The 19,323-nt window shown below is 38.4% G+C and overlaps 1 protein-coding gene across 3 annotated transcripts in view; it reads left to right on the top strand.

The window, feature by feature from the left end:
• Positions 1-19,323, top strand: part of abtb2b (ankyrin repeat and BTB (POZ) domain containing 2b) — a 72,379-nt gene that overhangs the window by 47,452 nt on the left and 5,604 nt on the right. For all 3 annotated transcript variants that reach the window (XM_048158019.1, XM_048158018.1, XM_048158017.1), the window contains 7 exons: positions 1,341-1,548; positions 14,285-14,437; positions 16,402-16,567; positions 16,707-16,796; positions 17,033-17,134; positions 17,604-17,700; positions 18,458-18,593. In XM_048158019.1, coding sequence (XP_048013976.1) covers positions 1,361-1,548; positions 14,285-14,437; positions 16,402-16,567; positions 16,707-16,796; positions 17,033-17,134; positions 17,604-17,700; positions 18,458-18,593 — 932 coding nt within the window. In that variant the 5' untranslated portion in view covers positions 1,341-1,360. The remainder of the gene's footprint in view (positions 1-1,340; positions 1,549-14,284; positions 14,438-16,401; positions 16,568-16,706; positions 16,797-17,032; positions 17,135-17,603; positions 17,701-18,457; positions 18,594-19,323) is intronic.

The following is a 19,323-nucleotide window of genomic DNA, read 5'->3' as shown; positions in this document are numbered from 1 at the left end:
AAGTATTACCATGAGCTTTGAGGATGCTGTATTTAATAACCCTAGTCCAATCACACTGATCTCAGCCTTCAGGGCAGGCATTAGTGGCAAAGCCCCAAACTTCCTGATTGTTTCATAAATTCTCTTAAGACCCTTTGTAGGGCCTGGCAGAACACAATAGGGCCCCTATTGCAACAAGTTTGGCATCTTTCAGATAATAACAGAGGATTCTTCTACTTACAAACCACTCTGTGGTTTGAAAATGAACCCAAGGGGTGATTACCACAAATGAAGTCTACATGTTCCCACAAATGGAGCAACCAGCCCACTACTTTGCTTCTCAAGTTAGCGTAGACTAAGACATGCATTGAATGCTAATCTGTGTATCTATATGTAGTTTAGTTAATACTAGGACTGTTTCATACCACATGCTGGGAATCCAATTTTCATCATACTCATTGGTATGATTGTAGGGATGTTCATATGTTGTGGAATTGTGTGATCCATGAGGAAAAGTCATCAGTAGGTGGGTGTTTCACCCCCAGAGGGCCGTGTTCTATCTCTTTCACATTTACTTTCCACATAGCCATGAAGGCCAACTTGTGGTTTTTGGTTTCAATTAGTGTCCAAGGTCTTGTTAGCTTTGATATCTGGGTCAATGGCAAATAAAAAAAAGAAACGGAAAAATCTTTTTAAAAATTGTGTACTTTTTGTGTTCATGTTGGTTTTTGTGGTTTTGAAAAGTGTTTTTTTTTTTTTTTTTTTTCATTTTCAGTTAAATTTTAATTAAAAAATAATTGTACCTGTTCTGATTCATTCTATCATTATTTAAAAAATAAAATAAATATATTAATATTATTATTATTATTTTATCCATTATTATTATATATGTGTCGTGGTGCAAGCATTGATAATCTTATTTTGTGCTCAGTGAGTAAGGAGTGCTTTTATCTATCTCTAACTTAATTTCTCACTTAATATGCTGAATGTTTTGTATTTCTTTGATTAAAAAGCATCAAGATATGTATTTTCAAGATAAAGTATTTTTGATTTAATTTGAATTATTAATATATAAATATGTTGTTGGAAGGTTGTACCATGTGACATTTTACAACCTGAACTAACCTGGCCATGTCAAAGGACAAATTATAAATTAATGAATGAATCTTTATATATATATATATATATATATATATATATATATATATATATATATATATATATATATATATATATATATATATATGTATACAAAATCAATGTAAGTTGTATTCAAGTCATTGTATGTACAAAATGCATTTTAATGCTTTTTTTTTCTTTTATTAAATGAACATTTCTGATTTGTCCATTGTCATCATCAGGTGACCTGGTGTCACGGGCCATGCACCATATGCAGCGCCTCAGTTCTGTCCGTCACGGTCTCAGTCCGGCACGTCATGCCCGCCAGCAGCAAGTCTCCTGGTCTCCAGACGCCCTCCACACTCTCTACTACTTCCTGCGATGCCCTCAGATGGAGTCCATGGAGAATCCCAACCTGGATCCGCCCAGGATGGCCCTGAGCAAAGAAAGGTGAGCCTCATTACTATTCCCCTCCCATTAATCCAGCCTCCAATTCACACAATGGGTGCTAAGCTAATTAACACCCCAAACCCCTAATGGCCCATTGATATGTAAGTAAGCTCTGTGAAATCCAACAGCCTGAAGGTACTTTAAAGCTGTTAATGATATAGTAGATATGTGAGGAGCTCCTCAAACCTCTTTTCCGAACTGCTGTTTCCTGGGCGTCCATTATATTTTGTTCTTAAAGAGAGGTTTGTTTTAAGACTGGGTCATTAGCTGTCCTGTATTGCTTCAAGGATGTCTTCAGGATATTACCTGCTTGCTAAAGGTAAATAAGAAGGTTTATATTATGCAGGGTTCAGTTACTTGTGTACTGTAAATATTAGCTCTTCACCGAGGTACTCTTGGAAGGATGCCTGTTGTTAGGATTCAAAAAATGTTGGAGTTATGTCATGCTAAAAGCTACTGTACTAATAATTTAAAGGGATAGTTCACCCAAAAATGAAAATTATCCCTATGATTTACTCACCCATAAGCCATCCTAGGTGTATATGACTGTCTTCGTTCAGACGAACACAATCAGAGATATATTTAAAAAGTCAATTTGTGCAGTATGTGTACGGTCGTCTGCCGGAAGCTAGTTATTTTAGTTTATAAAGTTTTAAATATGTATATTTTTCTTACAAAAACCCATATCTTCACTTCAGATGGCCTTTATTAACCCCCTGGAGCTGTATGGATTATTTTTATGATGGATGGATGCATTTTTTTGGGCTTCAAAACAGGCCCCCAGTTCACTACCATTATAAAGCTTGGAATAGCCAGGATATTTTTAAATATATCTCTGAATGTGTTTATCTGAAAGAAGATAGTCATATGTACCTAAGATGGCTTGAGGGTGAGTAAACCATGGGATAATTTTCATTTTTGGGTGAACAATCACTTTAAGGCAATCAAACGACAGTAGCTACCATTTTGATAAAGTAGTTAGCTACAATAGCTACAAGCTATTAACAAAAAGTAGCTACACTGAAGCCATTTAAGGGGTCAATGGACTGCCACAACTCACTCAATGGGGTAAATATTAGCAATGAAGCTACACAACATACATATCGACTATACAACTACGCAACACATATCTCAAACATCTGAGTGACTTTTACGTTACTGATATCATTAAAGCTAAGCTAACATTCTTGTTTGTGAACCCTTTGAGATGTTTCTTTTTGACATATAATAGATTTTGAAAACAATTGTAAGTTTAAACGCTACACTTTTCGCAAACTTTATCAAAATAAGCCCAAACTTTACCGAAATCAAATGGGTCACACAGGTACAACAATTTCTGGAAGCTTTACTACTGCATCCAAAACCAAAGTAAATCCAGTCCTTCGTTGATGGGCTCAGATGTTTGTTTCTTTGATGTTTGTTGCTGATTGTCAAGCACAATTGTCCATGTTGTGATTTGTGTGTACGTATGTTTGCAATTATCAGGTTGTATGTTTTGTAAGTAAAGGTCAAATCTTGATATTGACTACAGCTGGATCACTTGTGTAAGACCTTCAACTAACAAACTTAAGTGGAAAACAACAATGGAGTCTTACTGCCAACTCCAGGACTCCAATCATGAATCTTCCTTAATGCTTGTGCCAAAAAAGATTTCCAGCAATATTGGTGCATTTGTGGATATGGTAGAAAGGCAAAATGGGATACAGGTGGTGCTTCACTCCTGGCAGTAATTACGGTAAAGGGCTCAATCATTATTTAAGGTCTCCTCAACACGCCTTCTATTGAAAAGTCTATAAAACCTTTGCTTGAAATGAAACCACAGTGGCACACAGGCGTACTGTGTGGTCCTAACAGAGGCCTGTAAACCGAAAGGGGGCTTTACAGATCCAGTGAAGGCTGGATATGTGAGCTAGAGGTTAGTAATAGGAAGAGTTGATTTATGATGGCTGAGGACAGGCTAAGTGTCTCTTTTTGAGTGGGTGGAGAGAGAGGGAGGAAAGGGTCAGAAAGGTGAACAGGAGTGCTGTGTGGTAAGTGGTCACACATCAAGGAGTCATTGTAAGATGAGAGGGGTGGAAGGTATGCTGACCCCAGATCAGGACAGAGAAGACAAGACATATCCATACATACCAGCTAATTGGAGTTTATAAGTACATTTACATTTAATCATTTTGCAGACGCTTTTATCCAAAGCGACTTACAAGTGAGGAATACAACAAGCGAGTCATTGTGAAGAGGCAAATAGACACAAGAAGTGCTCACGACACTAGTGTCAGACATTGCTTAAGGCTGATTTATACTTCTGCATCTAGTGCCTGATGTGCACGTCTTCAAAAATGTAACAACGCGTCAATTCTACGCGGACCGCAAGTGCTGTAATTGGTCTGCTAGAACCACTCCCTCGGGTCAAAAAACTGGTGCGGAGCAATATGAGCAGAGCGAGCGCTTTCAGCTTCCATAGGAACGAAAAACGCTCTGTTTCAGGGGACACATGCAGTCAAACTGCAACAAAAGTCATTACCTATTTGCTACTTCTCTGCCGTTTCTTTATGTAATCTTCTCTGACAACGTACATGACGAGCTGCCTCTTCTTCGGCTTTTGTTTTGATACTTAACATTAACGCGGACACTGTCTGCTAGTGGTCTGCATGCATGTCGACGCGGACAACGATGCAGGTCTGACGCAGAAGTATAAATCAGCCTTTAGATTACCATAAGCTAGAATAGGAAGGGATTAAAGGAAGTGAAAGCATTTTTTTTATTATGAGATTGTGCTCTCGAAAAAGAGATGAGTTTTCAGCTGTCTTTTGAATATTGCCAGGGATTCTGCATTTCGGATGAAGGTGGGGATTCATTCCACCAGCAAGGAACAGTGAACGAAAATGTTCTGCAGAGTGATTTTGTGCCTCTCTGTGATGGTACCATGAGCCTTTGCTCATTTAGCATTCGCAGGCTTCTGGTAGGGATGTGGACTCGTAAGAGTGAGTGGAAGTACGAGGGTGCTGAGCCTTTGGTAGATCTGTAAGCAAGTGTCAATGACTTGAACTTGATGCAAGCAGCAAGTGGTAGCCAGTGAAGAGAGGTGTGACATGGGCAAATCTTGTCACACCAGACAAGACATTCTGCAGCATTCTGAATCATTTGTAGAGGTTTGATTGCTCATGATAGCAGTCCAGCCAGAGGAGCATTGCAGTAATCAAGCCTAGAAATGACCAAGGCCTGGACGTGAAGGTGGGTTGCATGTTCTGTTAGAAAAGGCCTGATTTTCCTGATGTTGTATAGTGCAAATCTGCATGACTGAGCTGTCTTTGCAATGTGTTCTTTGAAGGTCAGTTGGTCAACAAAGATTATTCCAAGATTTCTGGCTGACCTTGATAGGGTAATCGATGATGTACCTAACTGGATGGTGAAATCGTGCTGTAGAGTCGGATTGGCAGGGAAGACAAGAAGTTCTTGCCTGGAAAATCCAGCCTCACCACTGTACCAGCAGATGAGTCTGGTCGGCCATTGAATCAATTTGATTTCTAGGGCGGAGCAAACCCGAGCAAACAGGAAACGGAGTAAACCAATCAGAGAAGGGCGGATATGACGTTAGCAAAGTGACGAGAGTCAACAGCGAAAAGTAAATAATTAATGTGTTTTTGGTCATTTAAAACTGAATTCACGGCTGATTAGAACAAACTCTCGGGTCTCCCATGCGCAATCTTTGTTGATATTGAAGGGACTTTCGCCGCACTAGAGTGACACTGTTTGCGTCACTGAAATAAACAAATCTGATTGCACGGTACGGTTTGGAGTTGACTCGAATCGCGACAGAGGGCGGACTATCTTGTAGAAGATATATCGGTCTTGCCTTGCCAGGCAAGAGAAGCTCTGCCTTTGCCAGGTTGAGCTGCAGGTCTTTCATCCTTGCCGAGATGTCCGCCAGAAAGCTTGAGATTCATCCAGCTACTGTGCGATCATCTGGATGAAATGAAAGATAGAGCTGTGTGTCAATAGCATAGCAATGGTAGGAGAAACCATGTGCCTGTATGATGGGTCCCAGTGATGTAGTGTATATGGAGAAGAGGAGAGGTCCAAGAACTTAACCCTGAGGAACTCCCATGATCAGTTGATGTGCTTTGGATACCTCCCCTCTTCCTGAAAGACCTACCTGTGAGATAGGATTCAAACCATCACCAATGCTTCTTACAAGCTCATTTTAGACATGTCAACTATGTCTATGAATACATATTATTATGAATGATAAGTCAGTAAGTTGGTAGACCAGTGTGCCAGGTCCAACAGGTGTGATTGGTAATATCTACCCATAATATCGACCACCCAGCAGTGAGGTGGAAACAATAATTAAATAAGGCAGCAATTTTGAATGAGCTGTTATAAAACCATAACATGGTGTTATTTCTTTAAGCAAGGCCTTGTGGGAAAGGCATTTAAAATTCAGTAATCAACTGTTATATAAAAGACTCTTTATGGAAATATCAATGGTGGGCTATAGTATACTAATTACACACGATTTTTGAACTCAAACAAATATACTAAATAACGCTTCCATTTAAAGTGATTCTGGGATTAATCATCATCCGCTGCCAAACCGCTAGAAATTCCTGGCTTGAAAACCACAGCGTTTAATTTGCAGTGGCCATAGAGTCGCCTGCCAGACACTAGTGTTTGTTTATGACTCAGAGACATACTTTAGCGTTATATATGCTTAAATCGAGGGAAACAGCCGTGTGGTCTCAGTAGTGAACTCTTAATCACTGTTACACATCTCTAGTGTAGTCTAGTCACGTTAGAGGCCTTAACACACGTGTAAATGTCTGTGTGCGCTAGTCCACCAAATTAGCCCAAAGCGCTATAAGGTTTCCACAAGCCCTGATTAGCCAAGCTTTGATGTAGGCTGAAACTGAGCTTGGGTTTCGGGTCGAAGGCCACGGGTTGAACTTGAGCCCTTGATTCAGAATGCACGGGTCATTGTGTGAAGCGTGACCCAGGGGTCAACATGAACAAGAGATGAAGGGAGGCAGAAAGACTTTTGTTTTTCACTAGCATAGCACTCTGACAACAGAACAAAGCAGAGTTGTAAAAATGTTGAAGGGCTTAAATTTCATGCTGGTTTTGTTTTCCATTCATAAAAGAGGAGGTCAGAGGAGTGGACTATGCATCAGTAAGTTTACATTTGTGTGTGTGTCCCTGAAAGTGTGACCAGTAGTTGTAATCTAACATGCTAACTGCTAACAGAGCTATAATCATCTTCTGTTTGTTGGTCAAAAAGCTTTGAGGAATCAATAATTCCATTTAGCAATGGAAAAGAGCAGACAGGCATAGTATCAAGTGTGTATTTAGATTTGAGTGCTGTACATATAGCTTTTAAATGCTGTTGGTTAGATTTTTTTTTTTTTTTTTTTTTTTAAGTAGATTTTAAAATGCGACTTCCGAGAAAAAAAAAAAAAAAGAAAGAAAGAAAATTATGCTTTTTAAATTTTAATAATCTGGTGCCCCATGATAAGATAAAATAAATAAAAAATAAAATAAAATAAAATAAAAAATATAAAATAAAACTTTTAAAGGGGATCTATTATGACCCTATTCACAAGATGTAATATAATGTCTCTGGTGTCCCCAGAATGTGTCTGTGAAGTTTCAGTTCAAAATACCCCACAGATCATTTATTATAGCTTGTCACCTATTTAGGTGAGAGCAAAAACACACCGTTTTCGTGTGTCCCTTCAAATGCAAATGAACTGCTGCTCCTGGACCCCTTTCCAAAAGAGGGCGGAGCTTTAGCAGCTTGTGCTTCTGTTGCTCAACAACAACAAAGGTGGAGAATCTCACTCAGCCAAAATGAGGATTGTCAGTAACGGTGTTCAGCCTTACATTGTTCAAACCGGAGTCGACACTGATGGAGAGACTCAGGAAGAAGTTACAACTTTTAGAATGAAACTGGACGTTTCTGAATGGTTAGTGGATAAATTTATGTAGCTGCTGTGGAGTTGATTCAACTCATCGACTAGCATGTGTCGTCATGTTAATCTTTTGCGCAAATCCAGCGTTGAATTGACCCTCGTTTAGGAAGCAGTTCGGCATGATGACGGCATGATAACAACACTCTACAACAACTCTTCCTCTTCTCTAAAGCAGTGGAAACTATGGAAGCCTGTTTCTGCCACTAAATAAAAAATAAAAACCGTAATTGCAAATTTTTATCTCAGAATTCTGGCTTTTTTTCTCACAATTGCGAGTTATAAAGTCAGAATTCAGAGATATAAACTCGCAGTTGCGTGATATAAAGTCACAATTCTGACTTTTTTTCTCGCAATTTAGATATAAACTCACAATCGTGTGAAACTTTTTTTCTCGCAATTCTGACTTTTTCTTGCAATTGAGAGTTTATATTTCAGAATTGTGACTTTATTACTCACAATCGTGAGAAAAAAAAAGTCAGAATTGTGATTAAAAAATGTCAGAATTGTGAGATATAAACTCGCAATTGCGAGATAAAAAGTCAGAATTCTGAGACAAAAAGTTACTTGTTGCAATTAGTTGCAATTACTGTTTTTATTTTCTTATTTAGTGGCGGAAACGGGCTTCCATAGGAAACTGGTACAACATTGTTGCTTGTGAAAAAATGGCGGCGCAGTGGGTGGAAACATGCAGATTAAGGAGCGGTAATATTATAATAAGATCCGCTTCCTACATCACTAGGGGAGCGAAATCTGAGCAGCTCGTATTTTCCAAGCGGCAACCTCCCCCTTTCTCTCGTGAAGCCAATACGGAAGTAACTTAAACGGTGATTCATCGACTGGCCGCTAGGGACAGGCTCCAAAAGAGAGCAGAATCTCATAGAGTCCCATGTTAAATTGGCCAAGTTTATAGCAGAAAAAAACATGTTTACAAGTTGGTTCAAATTGTGGTTTTGGTCTATACTGCTATTTTTGCCCTTCATGACAACTCTGAGGGGGGTGAATTTTTTTATAACTTATCCGTTTAAATTATATTAAGCCTTAAAGTTCTGCATAATTAAGGGCGTGGTCACTTGAGTGACAGGTAGATTGCGCTGCTGTCTGTGAGCCGTCATTACCTCAGCTGCCGCTGAATTTGGCATCTCAGCCGTATTTGTGCTCGATTATTTTATACAATTATAAAATATGGCTTGCTGCATAATATTCGAGACTGATGTGTGTCTGTGTAGATGTGCATGCATGGGGAAGAGACACAGAACACACGTTGTTGGATCGTGGCATTGGCTGAAAGTTTTGGTTGTGAGATTTACTGCAATGACAATGGCGAGAGGATATCAAAATCCGACAGCACTGCTTGGATATTATAACTAAAACTGCTGCACTATTTTGAAAAAAATATACTTTGGACACAGGCTCATTTGTTTGTTAGATATGATCGCTGCTCAGATTGCATCCTTTCTTGAAGAACGATGACAGAGAGCAGATCATTCAGAAGAAATGTGACATGTTTTTTTGTTTTGCAATGGACATTCATATTTTACCCAAGTGCCACGGATTGGATTCATCTCGCGATCTCTATTTCATTATAAAGGTATGAAGTCCCATTTGATTTTCCATGTTGTTATTTGCACAACCAACACTACTGGTGTTGGAGCATCTATATCTTAAAAAACACTGTAGATTGACAGTAAACCTTTAGAACGTTCTGATGATAAAACTTATCTTCATTAATCTTTTAGATCGTATCTTAGATAGATAGATTGCTCCTTTGCTGCTAACATGGTCACGTCGAGCTAGGCGGGCGTGGTTTCAGCAACCAGTCATATCAGTTCAAACCACCTCCCCGCCTCTTTGCCCATTTTCAGTTATCCGGGAGTGACGTGCGGTGACGCGCAGCTAAGATGGCCACGGCCTCATTTAGGCGTCAAAACTGCTGTTCAGAACTCTATGGGTGACGTCACGGACGCTACGTCCATATTTTTTTACAGTCTATGGTATTTTCACATGCTTGCAGAGAAAGGCATGCCGAAACAAAGTTACTGGGTTGTCCTTTTTTTCTGGGTTGGTAGAAAAAGTCAGATTTTGTCCCCTTTAAGATAAGTGAATTTGAAATTTAACTTAATAATTAAGTTATTTGAATAATAATACTAATATTAATAAATTATAATAATACATCTCAGTTTGATAATTATGCTTTGAAAAAAAAATAAAAAATCTAAACAAATGCTCTTGGTGGTTGCTTTCTATCCAATACGTATTCATATAGTTATCTGAAGCATATGGAAAAATCCCCATGAACTTTTCCTGTCTCAGACTCATTTAGTGTACTGAATGATATCTTTTTCCACACAAACACACTCACACTCACTTACAGATATACAATCAAATCCTTATATGCTCTCACAGATATCAACTCCCCCAACACCATCCACCCCGTCCTTTGAGCGACCAAAGTAAACATACTTAGCAGGCTGCAATCTATTAGTCTTGACAGTGGTTTTAAGAGCCTTGGCACTTGGAAAATTCCCTTGATCAATACAGTAGGCTACTAAAATGCTCTTCTAAACTATTTTAGGGAAAGTATGTGGTTATTAAGTGTGTTTCTTTTCGCCTCTTCCCTCACTTTCCCATGAAGATCTTTCCTTACACTTGGATTAAGGTTGAGCTGTTTTACAACCACAAGTCAAACAAATGTTACTAAACCTCATCTGTTTTTCTGGTTGTAGGCATTACAGCTCCTGGCTTGCAATACAATATTAGTTTTATCTTTGGTTTTGTTCAGACAGGCAGATAAAATCAGATTTTTGGCATGTCCTAAACAAATCTGTTGTTTGTAGTGCACAAAAAAAGCATGATTTTTTTCCGCTTGTTTTTTCTTTTCCAATTATAGCTACAGCAACCAATGCAAATATAAAAAGCCAGAAAAATTATATATGCAAGTACATAAATATGAATATTTGGCCAACGTATTGCAACTGTACTGCCATTTTAATGCATGTCTTGTAGGGATACAAACCTCTGTACTCAAGGGGGCGATAGAATTCCCTTCAAATGTTTACGTCATTTCACCAAACATGTTATTTCTGATGAAGCTAGCTATAAACATGTCAACTTTAACCCTGTAGAAGAAGAAGACACTATACTTTACCCTGATGTCTGCTACTGCTCTATAGCGCCCATTGTGGCAACACTATACGAACTGATTTAATCACCTGCAAAACATCTGACAAATAATAATTTGATGTGGTGTCTTTCTGTATCTTCCCTCAAGATTTAAATTTAGCATCTGTAAATTTAGCTTTGCCTTCAGATGTTTCACACTTGAAAGCTGACTTTAGAATTTTAATTGTCATTCCTTTTGAACCAAAATGGCTCCCATCAAGTTGTCATCTGCAAAGTTGATCTGTTTGTTGTGGTTGAGCACGTCTGTAGGTCTCAGGAGATTAGATTCTCTGTTGCGCATATCTTGTGTGTTTAATGAGCTTCACGCTCCTCACAGTACGTCTCATTTGCATGTCTTGCCGGGCTGACAGACTCTCGGCGGGATGACTGTTTTTTTATTTGACGTCATAGTGTTCCTGCTGTGCATCGAGTGCTCTGGGGACAAACTTTCACATTGGTATCTCCCTAAATCGGATGTGAGGCTCACTTTCTCTGAGGGGATGGATGACTGTGGAGACGTTATGAAACACCAGCAGTATGAGCTGGAGGTACCCTCATCTTCTAGGTTTCACTTAGAAGATTAGATTAGGATTTTGAGAATGGGATCCTGGACCTGTATCAGTGCCTGCTGATGATACTTGGATGCTAAATACAGCTAACTGATTATGGTACAACTGAACAGTGATAATACTAGTAACAGTTTTTAGAACCCAAAACACTTAAAGGATTAGTTCACTTTCAAATTAAAATGTATTGATAATTTACTCACCCCCATGTCATCCAAGATGTTCATGTCTTTCTTTCTTCAGTCGAAAAGAAATTAAAGTTTTTGATAAACATTCCAGGATTTTTCTCCATATATGGACTTCAATGGCCTCCAAAAGGTTGAAGGTCTTAGTTTCATTGCAGCTTCAAAATGTTCTACACGATCCCAGATGAGGAATAAGGTTCTTATCTAGAGAAACCATCGCTCATTTTCTTAAAAAAAAAAATATATATATAGATAAGTTTTAACAATAAAAATATTATATATGTTTTATCAATAAGTGCTCATCTTGAACTAGCTCTCTTCTTCTTCTCTATTTGAATTCTAGCAGTATAGACACTGCTAAGTGTATTACTGCCCTCCACAGGTCAAAGTTTGAACTAATTGTTATATACTTGCACTAGCATATTGTATATGACAATTTAGTTCAAACTTTGACCTGTGGAGGGCAGTAATACACTTAGCAGCGTCTACACTGCTGGAATTCAAATAGAGAAGATGAAGAAGAGAGCTCATTCAAGATGAGCATTTATGGTTAAAACGTATAAAATGAGCGATGGTTTCTCTAGATAAGACCCTTATTCCTCGTCTGGGATCGCTGTAAACTGTAATTTTGACTTTCGACCATTTGGGCTCCATTAAAGTCCACTATATGGAGAAAAATCCTGGAGTGTTTTCATCAAAAACCTTAATTTCTTTTCGACTGAAGAAAGAAAGACATAAACATCTTGGATGACGTGGGGGTGAGTAAATTATCAGGAAAATTTTATTTGAAAGTGAACTAATCCTTTAAATATTGGATGATTGATTGATGTTGATTAATAATAATAATTATAAATTGAATATTAGTATATTAGCATTTAATATTTAGGCCTCGAGCACCGATGGTGTGAGGACCCTATTGTAATTGCTGGGTCAATTCTTCTTCTCTGAAATGAATCATATTTTTGAGGGTCTAAACATGCTCGAAAACTTATGAAACTTTGCACATGCATCAGAAGTGGAAAATTTACATCTGATATGGGTTTCAGAATGGCTCAATAGCGCCACCTAGAAAATTTCAATTAAGCGCCCTTCGCGCTACTTTTCACGTACAGGTATGAAATTTGGTAGATGCATCTAACAGCGCAATACCTACAGAAAAGTCCCTGGGTGCAAAACCCAACAGGAAGTGAGATATTCCAATCAATAGTTTTACTCAAAGTTGAACATTTTATGTGTGTTTAGCAAGGCAGTTGTGTAAAACAAGTTGGGCCACAATGCACTAAATCTGCTAGTGTTTGTAAAGAAGGCCTTGAGCAATGATGACAAAGCGCAGCTTTCACAGAGACGGCCGTGTCTTTCAGCAGCCTGTCATATCAAAGAATTCACGCTGAGAATGAGATACAGCTGCTGAAGTCGTCTTGTTTTCAGCAGCTCATTGCCACTCCCTGCAGACATGAATGTGTTGTTTGTATGTGTGCGAGCTTCTTGACAAAATCTTCACATGAGGACAGATATGGGCTGTTTACTGGACCCAGAGCAAGACTGTTACGCAATAATAATTCTGAGTTTTGACAAGTCTCAACCTCTAAAAAGGTGAAGTAAGTTGACGTTTTAAAAATGCGCGTTCCCATTGAAAACAATTGGAAAAATATGCTAGCCTCTGGTAAAAATGCTTACGTGTTCATCTAAATAAGGGAATAGTGTCTATATATAAAAACAATATTATATATTACTACAGATTTATTCTAATCCACACCCTAATGATAAAAGAAAACTTTACATTTTTACTTTTTTTTTTTTCCTATATGAGGGCATCCCTACATGAGGTTTTGTCAGATTTAGCTCACTTTTGAGGACAAATCTGGATTTATTTTTTTCAATAAAGGGCCATTTTAAATACCACACAAATTTTAAATACCAAATCTGAAATCAGTTAATGGCTGTTAGTATCATCATGAGCATACAATAAACCATTGTAGTTGCTTACAACAAATAATACAGTGAAAAATGGTTATGATATTAAAGGATTAGTTCACTTTCAAATAAAATTTTCCTGATAATTTTCTCACCCCCATGTCATCCAAGATGTTCATGTCTTTCTTTTGTCAGTCGAAAAGAAATTAAGGTTTTTGAGGAAAACATTCCAGGATTATTTTCCTTATAGTGGATTTCAATGGCCTCCAAACGGTTGAAGGTCAAAATTACAGTTTCAGTGCAGCTTCAAAGAGCTTTAAACGATACCAGACGAGGAATAAGGGTCTTATCTAGCAAAACGATCGGCCATTTTAGAAAAAAAATGTAAATGTATATGCTTTATATAAACAAATGATCGCCTTCCAAGTGCTTCTGGCGAAACCGCATTTTCGTATTCTTCAAAAAGCTTACGCTGTATGTCCTACGCCTTCCCTATTCTACTTACGGAAAAATGCGTTTGTTCTGTGAGTAGAAAATGCGAAAATGCGGTTTTGGCAGAAGCACTTGGAAGGCGATCATTTGTGTTTATAAAGCATATACATTTACAATTTTTTTCAAAAATGACCAATCATTTTTCTAGATATGACCCTTATTCCTCGTCTGGTATCGTTTAAAGCTCTTTGAAGCTGCACTGAAACTGTAATTTTGACCTTCAACCGTTTGGAGGCCATTGAAGTCCACTATAAGGCGAATAATCCTGGAATGTTTTCATCAAAAAACTTAATTTCTTTTCGACTGAAGAAAGAAAGACATGGACATCTTGGATGACATGGGGTGAGTAAATTATCAGGAAAATTTTATTTGAAAGTGAACTAATTCTTTAATAACAACAAAGAATTGGAAACAAACTTGTAAAGTACATGCTCTTTTCTTCTGCAAACCCCAGGCCGTTCCTCCTCCTCCCTCCGCTGATGGAGTGGATGCGTGTGGCCATCGTTCACGCGGAGCATCGCCGCAGCTTATTGGTGGACAGCGATGATGTCAGACAGACAGCACGGCTACTCCTGCCTGGGCTAGACTGCGAACCCAGACTGCTAAAGTAAGTCATTAAAATAATAAAACATATCCTGACTGTCAATGAGTGAATTAAATCCTAGACTTGCATTAAGGAACATTAGCCAAATCTAGAGACCAGAATAACATAGAGACAATCAGCAAAAACTCCCCAGAAGCCGCACCATAGCAATGCATGAAAAACACTCTGAACACCTTGACAACCTTAGAGCAACACCCTAGCAACATTCAAAATACCTTAGCTACTGTAAGATATTGTGTGCATATATTCAGAATAATTTGCATTGATGATTCATGTAAAGCAAGGGGCATCCAATTTTAAAGGTGCTTTGTCAAGTTCTCCAATTGTGGTGACCTTGTTTGCCGAGTGTATAATTTATTGCATTTACTGCTCCAAATGTTTCTATCACAACCTTGTAAGACTAATTAAATCTATTTTTTAAAATGTCAACAGACTTTTAAACACTGAAAAACACAGGCACTTAAAGTGTCGCAGAGCTGAAGGTATTAGACATGATCTCATGCTGCCTCCTTATATGTGACTTTCCATCGGACTGTATTAAAACATTGGCAAAGAGCTGCAGCAAAGCCTCAGATTTTTACTGATCCTCATGCTGATGTCAAGGCTTATTCTTAATGATTTGAAAACACTGCAGGAAAATACAGCACTCCACCCATGAAAGCACTATCCCTCTCCTCATTCATTCACTTACTCTTTCCAGTCATTCACTTACTCAATTATTCACTCACTTATTCATTCACTTATTCACTCACTTATTCACTCACTCATTCACTTACTTACTCATTTATTCACTCATTCATTCCACTCGCACATTCATTCACTTATTTATTCACACACTCACTCATTCAACTCACTCACACACTAATTGATTCCATTTAATCATTCATTCATGCACTCACTCATTCAACTCACTCTTAATCACTTTCATTCCACTCACATTCATTCACTCATTAATTCACTCACTCACTCATGCACTAATTGATTCCACTTAATTATTCATGCACTCACTCATTCAACTCCCTTAATCACTCATTCAGTCCACTCTCTCACATTCATTCACTTCTTTATTCACTCATTAACTTACTCATTTATTCACTCAGACATTCATTCACTTATTCACTCACTCACTTACTAATTTATTCACTCATTCATACCACTCACATTCATTCACTTATTCACTCACTCATTGATTTCATGCCCTCACTCTTAATCACTCATTCATTCACTTATTTATTCACTCATTCACTTACTCACTTATTCACTCTCATTAATTCCACTTAATCCATTCATGCACTCACTCATTCAACTCCCTTAATCACTCATTCAGTCCACTCTCTCACATTCATTCACTTCTTTATTCACTCATTCACTTACTCATTTATTCACTCACATTCATTAACTTATTCACTCACTTATTCACTCACTCACTCATTGATTCCACTTAATCCATTCATGCACTCACTCATTCAACTCCCTTATTCATTCCACTCACTCTCACATTCATTCACTTCTTTATTCACTTATTTATTCACTCATTCATTCCACTCACACATTCATTCACTTATTCACTCTTCCGATCACTTGCGCACTAATTGATTCCACTTAATAATTTATGCACTCACTCATTCAACTCACTCTTAATCACTCATTCATTCCACTCACTCACACATTCATTCACTTATTTATTCACTCATTCCACTCACTCACACATTCATTTGTTCATTCAATCACTTACTAATTCATTCACTCACTCACATTTACTCATTCATTCCACTCACTCCACATCACTATTCATTCACTTATTTATTCACTCATTCTGCTCACACACTCAAACATACATTCACTTATTTGTTCACCCACACTCATTCATTCCACTCACTTTCAATCACTCATTCATTCATTCATTCCACTCACTTTCCTCCTTTTCGTTTATGTGTGTTTTCTAACTCTTCTTCTGTCTTTTGTAGGCCTGAGTGCTGTTTTAGTTCCTTCAGGCGGCTGGATGCCAAAGCCGCCACAGATAAGTTCCAGCTGGACCTGGGCTTCCGCATGCTTAACTGCGGCCGCACCGATCTGATTGGCCAGGCCATCGAGCTGCTGGGGCCAGATGGTGTCAACAGCATGGATGACCAGGTACTGTAAGATCAGAACCGCAAGCCAGATGTTAACACCACCTGTCAGCACCTAAGACCAAACTATGCATCACTCTGTTACACTGATATCATGTTTTGGATCCAGATGTCAAACTCTGCTCTCTCTGCATCTGTGGCAGGGTATGACCCCGCTGATGTACGCCTGCTCAGCTGGAGACGAAGCTTTAGTCCAGATGCTGATTGATGCTGGAGCCAATCTGGATGTAGCGGTATGTACCACCAGTTACTATATTAGTCAGTCACTATTTTTGGATGTTAAGGCCTGTTTATACCAAGTTAAATGGGAACTACCTTACTTGAATTGATTTGCCAAGGACAAGCCAGCAGAACAATTATTAATAAATAAAAACCCTAACCTTATTTGTCAGACTGTTTCATTAGAATGTTTTTTTGTGAAGAAATGGAAAATGGCTCCGTATGAAAGCTGACAGTCTTTTGTGTTCAGGTACCCGTTTGCTCTCCCAAACACCCTTCAGTCCACCAAGACAGCCGCCACTGGGTGGCGCTTACGTTCGCTGTGTTACATGGACATATATCAGTAGTGCAGGTAAACTGCTTGTTTTATTTATTTATTTGCCTAAACCAGTTAAGTGCAAACCCCACAGGCGATTCGAAAGATTTCATTGGTCATGCTAGTCACAAAACTGAAACAAATACTAAACCTAACCTTAGTGTAGCGAATAGATCATCCATATTTCTGACTGAAGTCTTCTTTACAAGCAATGTTTCATTGGTCACATGATTGAGTTGATCAGAGTTTAAATAATCCTTTAACAGTACTTTAAGTTAACTTCTACTGTTACACAAGTATAGGAAAAATATACTTAGACCTTTGTGTATTTTTCAGGAGAAGCCAAGCATACTAAAGTATATATACTTTATTACACTTGAATATACTTGTTTATGTAAGGGGTGTAACATTAGGTCACCTAAGTTGTAGGTTTCATCCTCATGTTTATAGTCAGCAGTATTTTTGCTGTTACTTTCTTAACATACATGCTCGTCTGTATCTTCAGCTTCTATTAGATGCCGGGGCAAATGTGGAAGGAGCAGCCGTCCGTAACGGACAGGAGAGCAATGCCGAGACGCCTCTTCAGCTGGCATCTGCAGCAGGTGTGTGTAGCACAACTCCCTTACTCATATCAGCCTCTCCCAACTTCCACCAGCTCAGATTTACAGCCTGCCAGGGAAGGCTGGTCACTCCCATCCCAAACAGGAATCCCTAAAAATATGGCCATGTGTTGGCAGACCAGAGCCAAACTGTAGAGGCCACAAACTGTATGAGAGTTGACAGAATTGGGTCAGGAAGATGGTGTTTTGCCACAGTTCAGATTGTTTGGTTTTTAAAAACATTTTATTGGTGTGGGGCATTTAACAAGAGGTTCTGCAACATTCAAAGGAGTCGTATTTTGATTTACCTTTAGTATGTAAAAGGTTTGGTATAATCTATCCTACAGTATCTAACCTACTATCCATCCTACTTTATCCTTAATACCTCACTGTGATTAGGCAGTCCAAGTTTCTGAACTTCAATAGGCAATCTTTATTGTAAATGTGGGCGGGGCGGTAATGTTAACATTTCACTTTTCTGGTGTCAGAAATCTAAAGAGTTAAATCGATTTTGGCCAAAAGATGTTGCGAGTTCTAAAAGTTACAGTATGTTTTCATAGTACATCAAGCTCTTTTATCTCAAATGATCAAGGAAAAGTTGATTCCTTAAGACATGACCCTTCCAAGATCATTACAGTAATGATCATGAATTGTGATCTTTTCTTTTATTGTGGTTCTCTCTCATTTATTCTACACATCTCACCATCTGTTTCTCCTTTACTTCTCCTCTGGTCACTCTCCTGCTTTCGCAACCTCTCAGGGAATTACGAGATGGTTAGTTTACTGCTGGCGCGGGGTGCAGATCCCCTGCTGAGGTCCCAGGACGGTAACACACTGACATCATCGCTCTATGAGGACATGAACTGCTTCAGTCACGCTGCCGCCCATGGCCATAGGTAATACCTCCCATCATCCTGGAACAGATCATACTAACACAGCTCAAGTACACACTCACCCCTCGGCAACTCTGAATATGATCACTTATGACAACAAATACACAGCTGCATTACCTCATAATGGGTTCATATTTAGCAAATATGTAGGTTATGACACTGCTTATCTACAGAATATCAATCTTTCTAATCATCATCATCATCATCTATCCAGCATCTACACTTCTATATGAATCTGTCAAATTATTTTTAATTCTATCTATATAGTCAATCATCCATCAATCAATCAATCTAACCATTTAACCAATCATCTATCTCTGCCTGTCTAGCTATCCATTTAGCCAATCATCAATCTATCTACTCAGCCAGCTGTCTATCCAATCATTCAGTATATATAAAGACAACCATATATCTACCTATCTGACAAATCATTCATTACCTACCCAGTCAGCTATCTGTCTAATCATTCACCAGCAATCTATCCATCTAGCTTTCTATCTTATGTCCTTGCATTCATGATCTCTCCAGCTATCTGTATACCCATTATCTACCTGCTGTGTATCAAAATATCTATCTTTCCAGTCATTTATTTTCTACCTAGCCAGCTATCATCATATCCAACTATCTCCCTGTATAATCGTTCACCAGCTATCCATTCATCAAGCTTTTTATCAAACTGTCTATCCATAATAAGCCCAAACATTCATTATCTATCCAGACAACCATTTATCTA

Source organism: Megalobrama amblycephala, linkage group LG15 (genome assembly GCF_018812025.1).
Source record: "Megalobrama amblycephala isolate DHTTF-2021 linkage group LG15, ASM1881202v1, whole genome shotgun sequence".
Lineage (NCBI taxonomy): Eukaryota > Metazoa > Chordata > Actinopteri > Cypriniformes > Xenocyprididae > Megalobrama > Megalobrama amblycephala.
The sequence above is the reverse complement of the archived record's forward strand: the minus strand, read 5'-3'. Positions and strand labels throughout refer to the sequence as shown.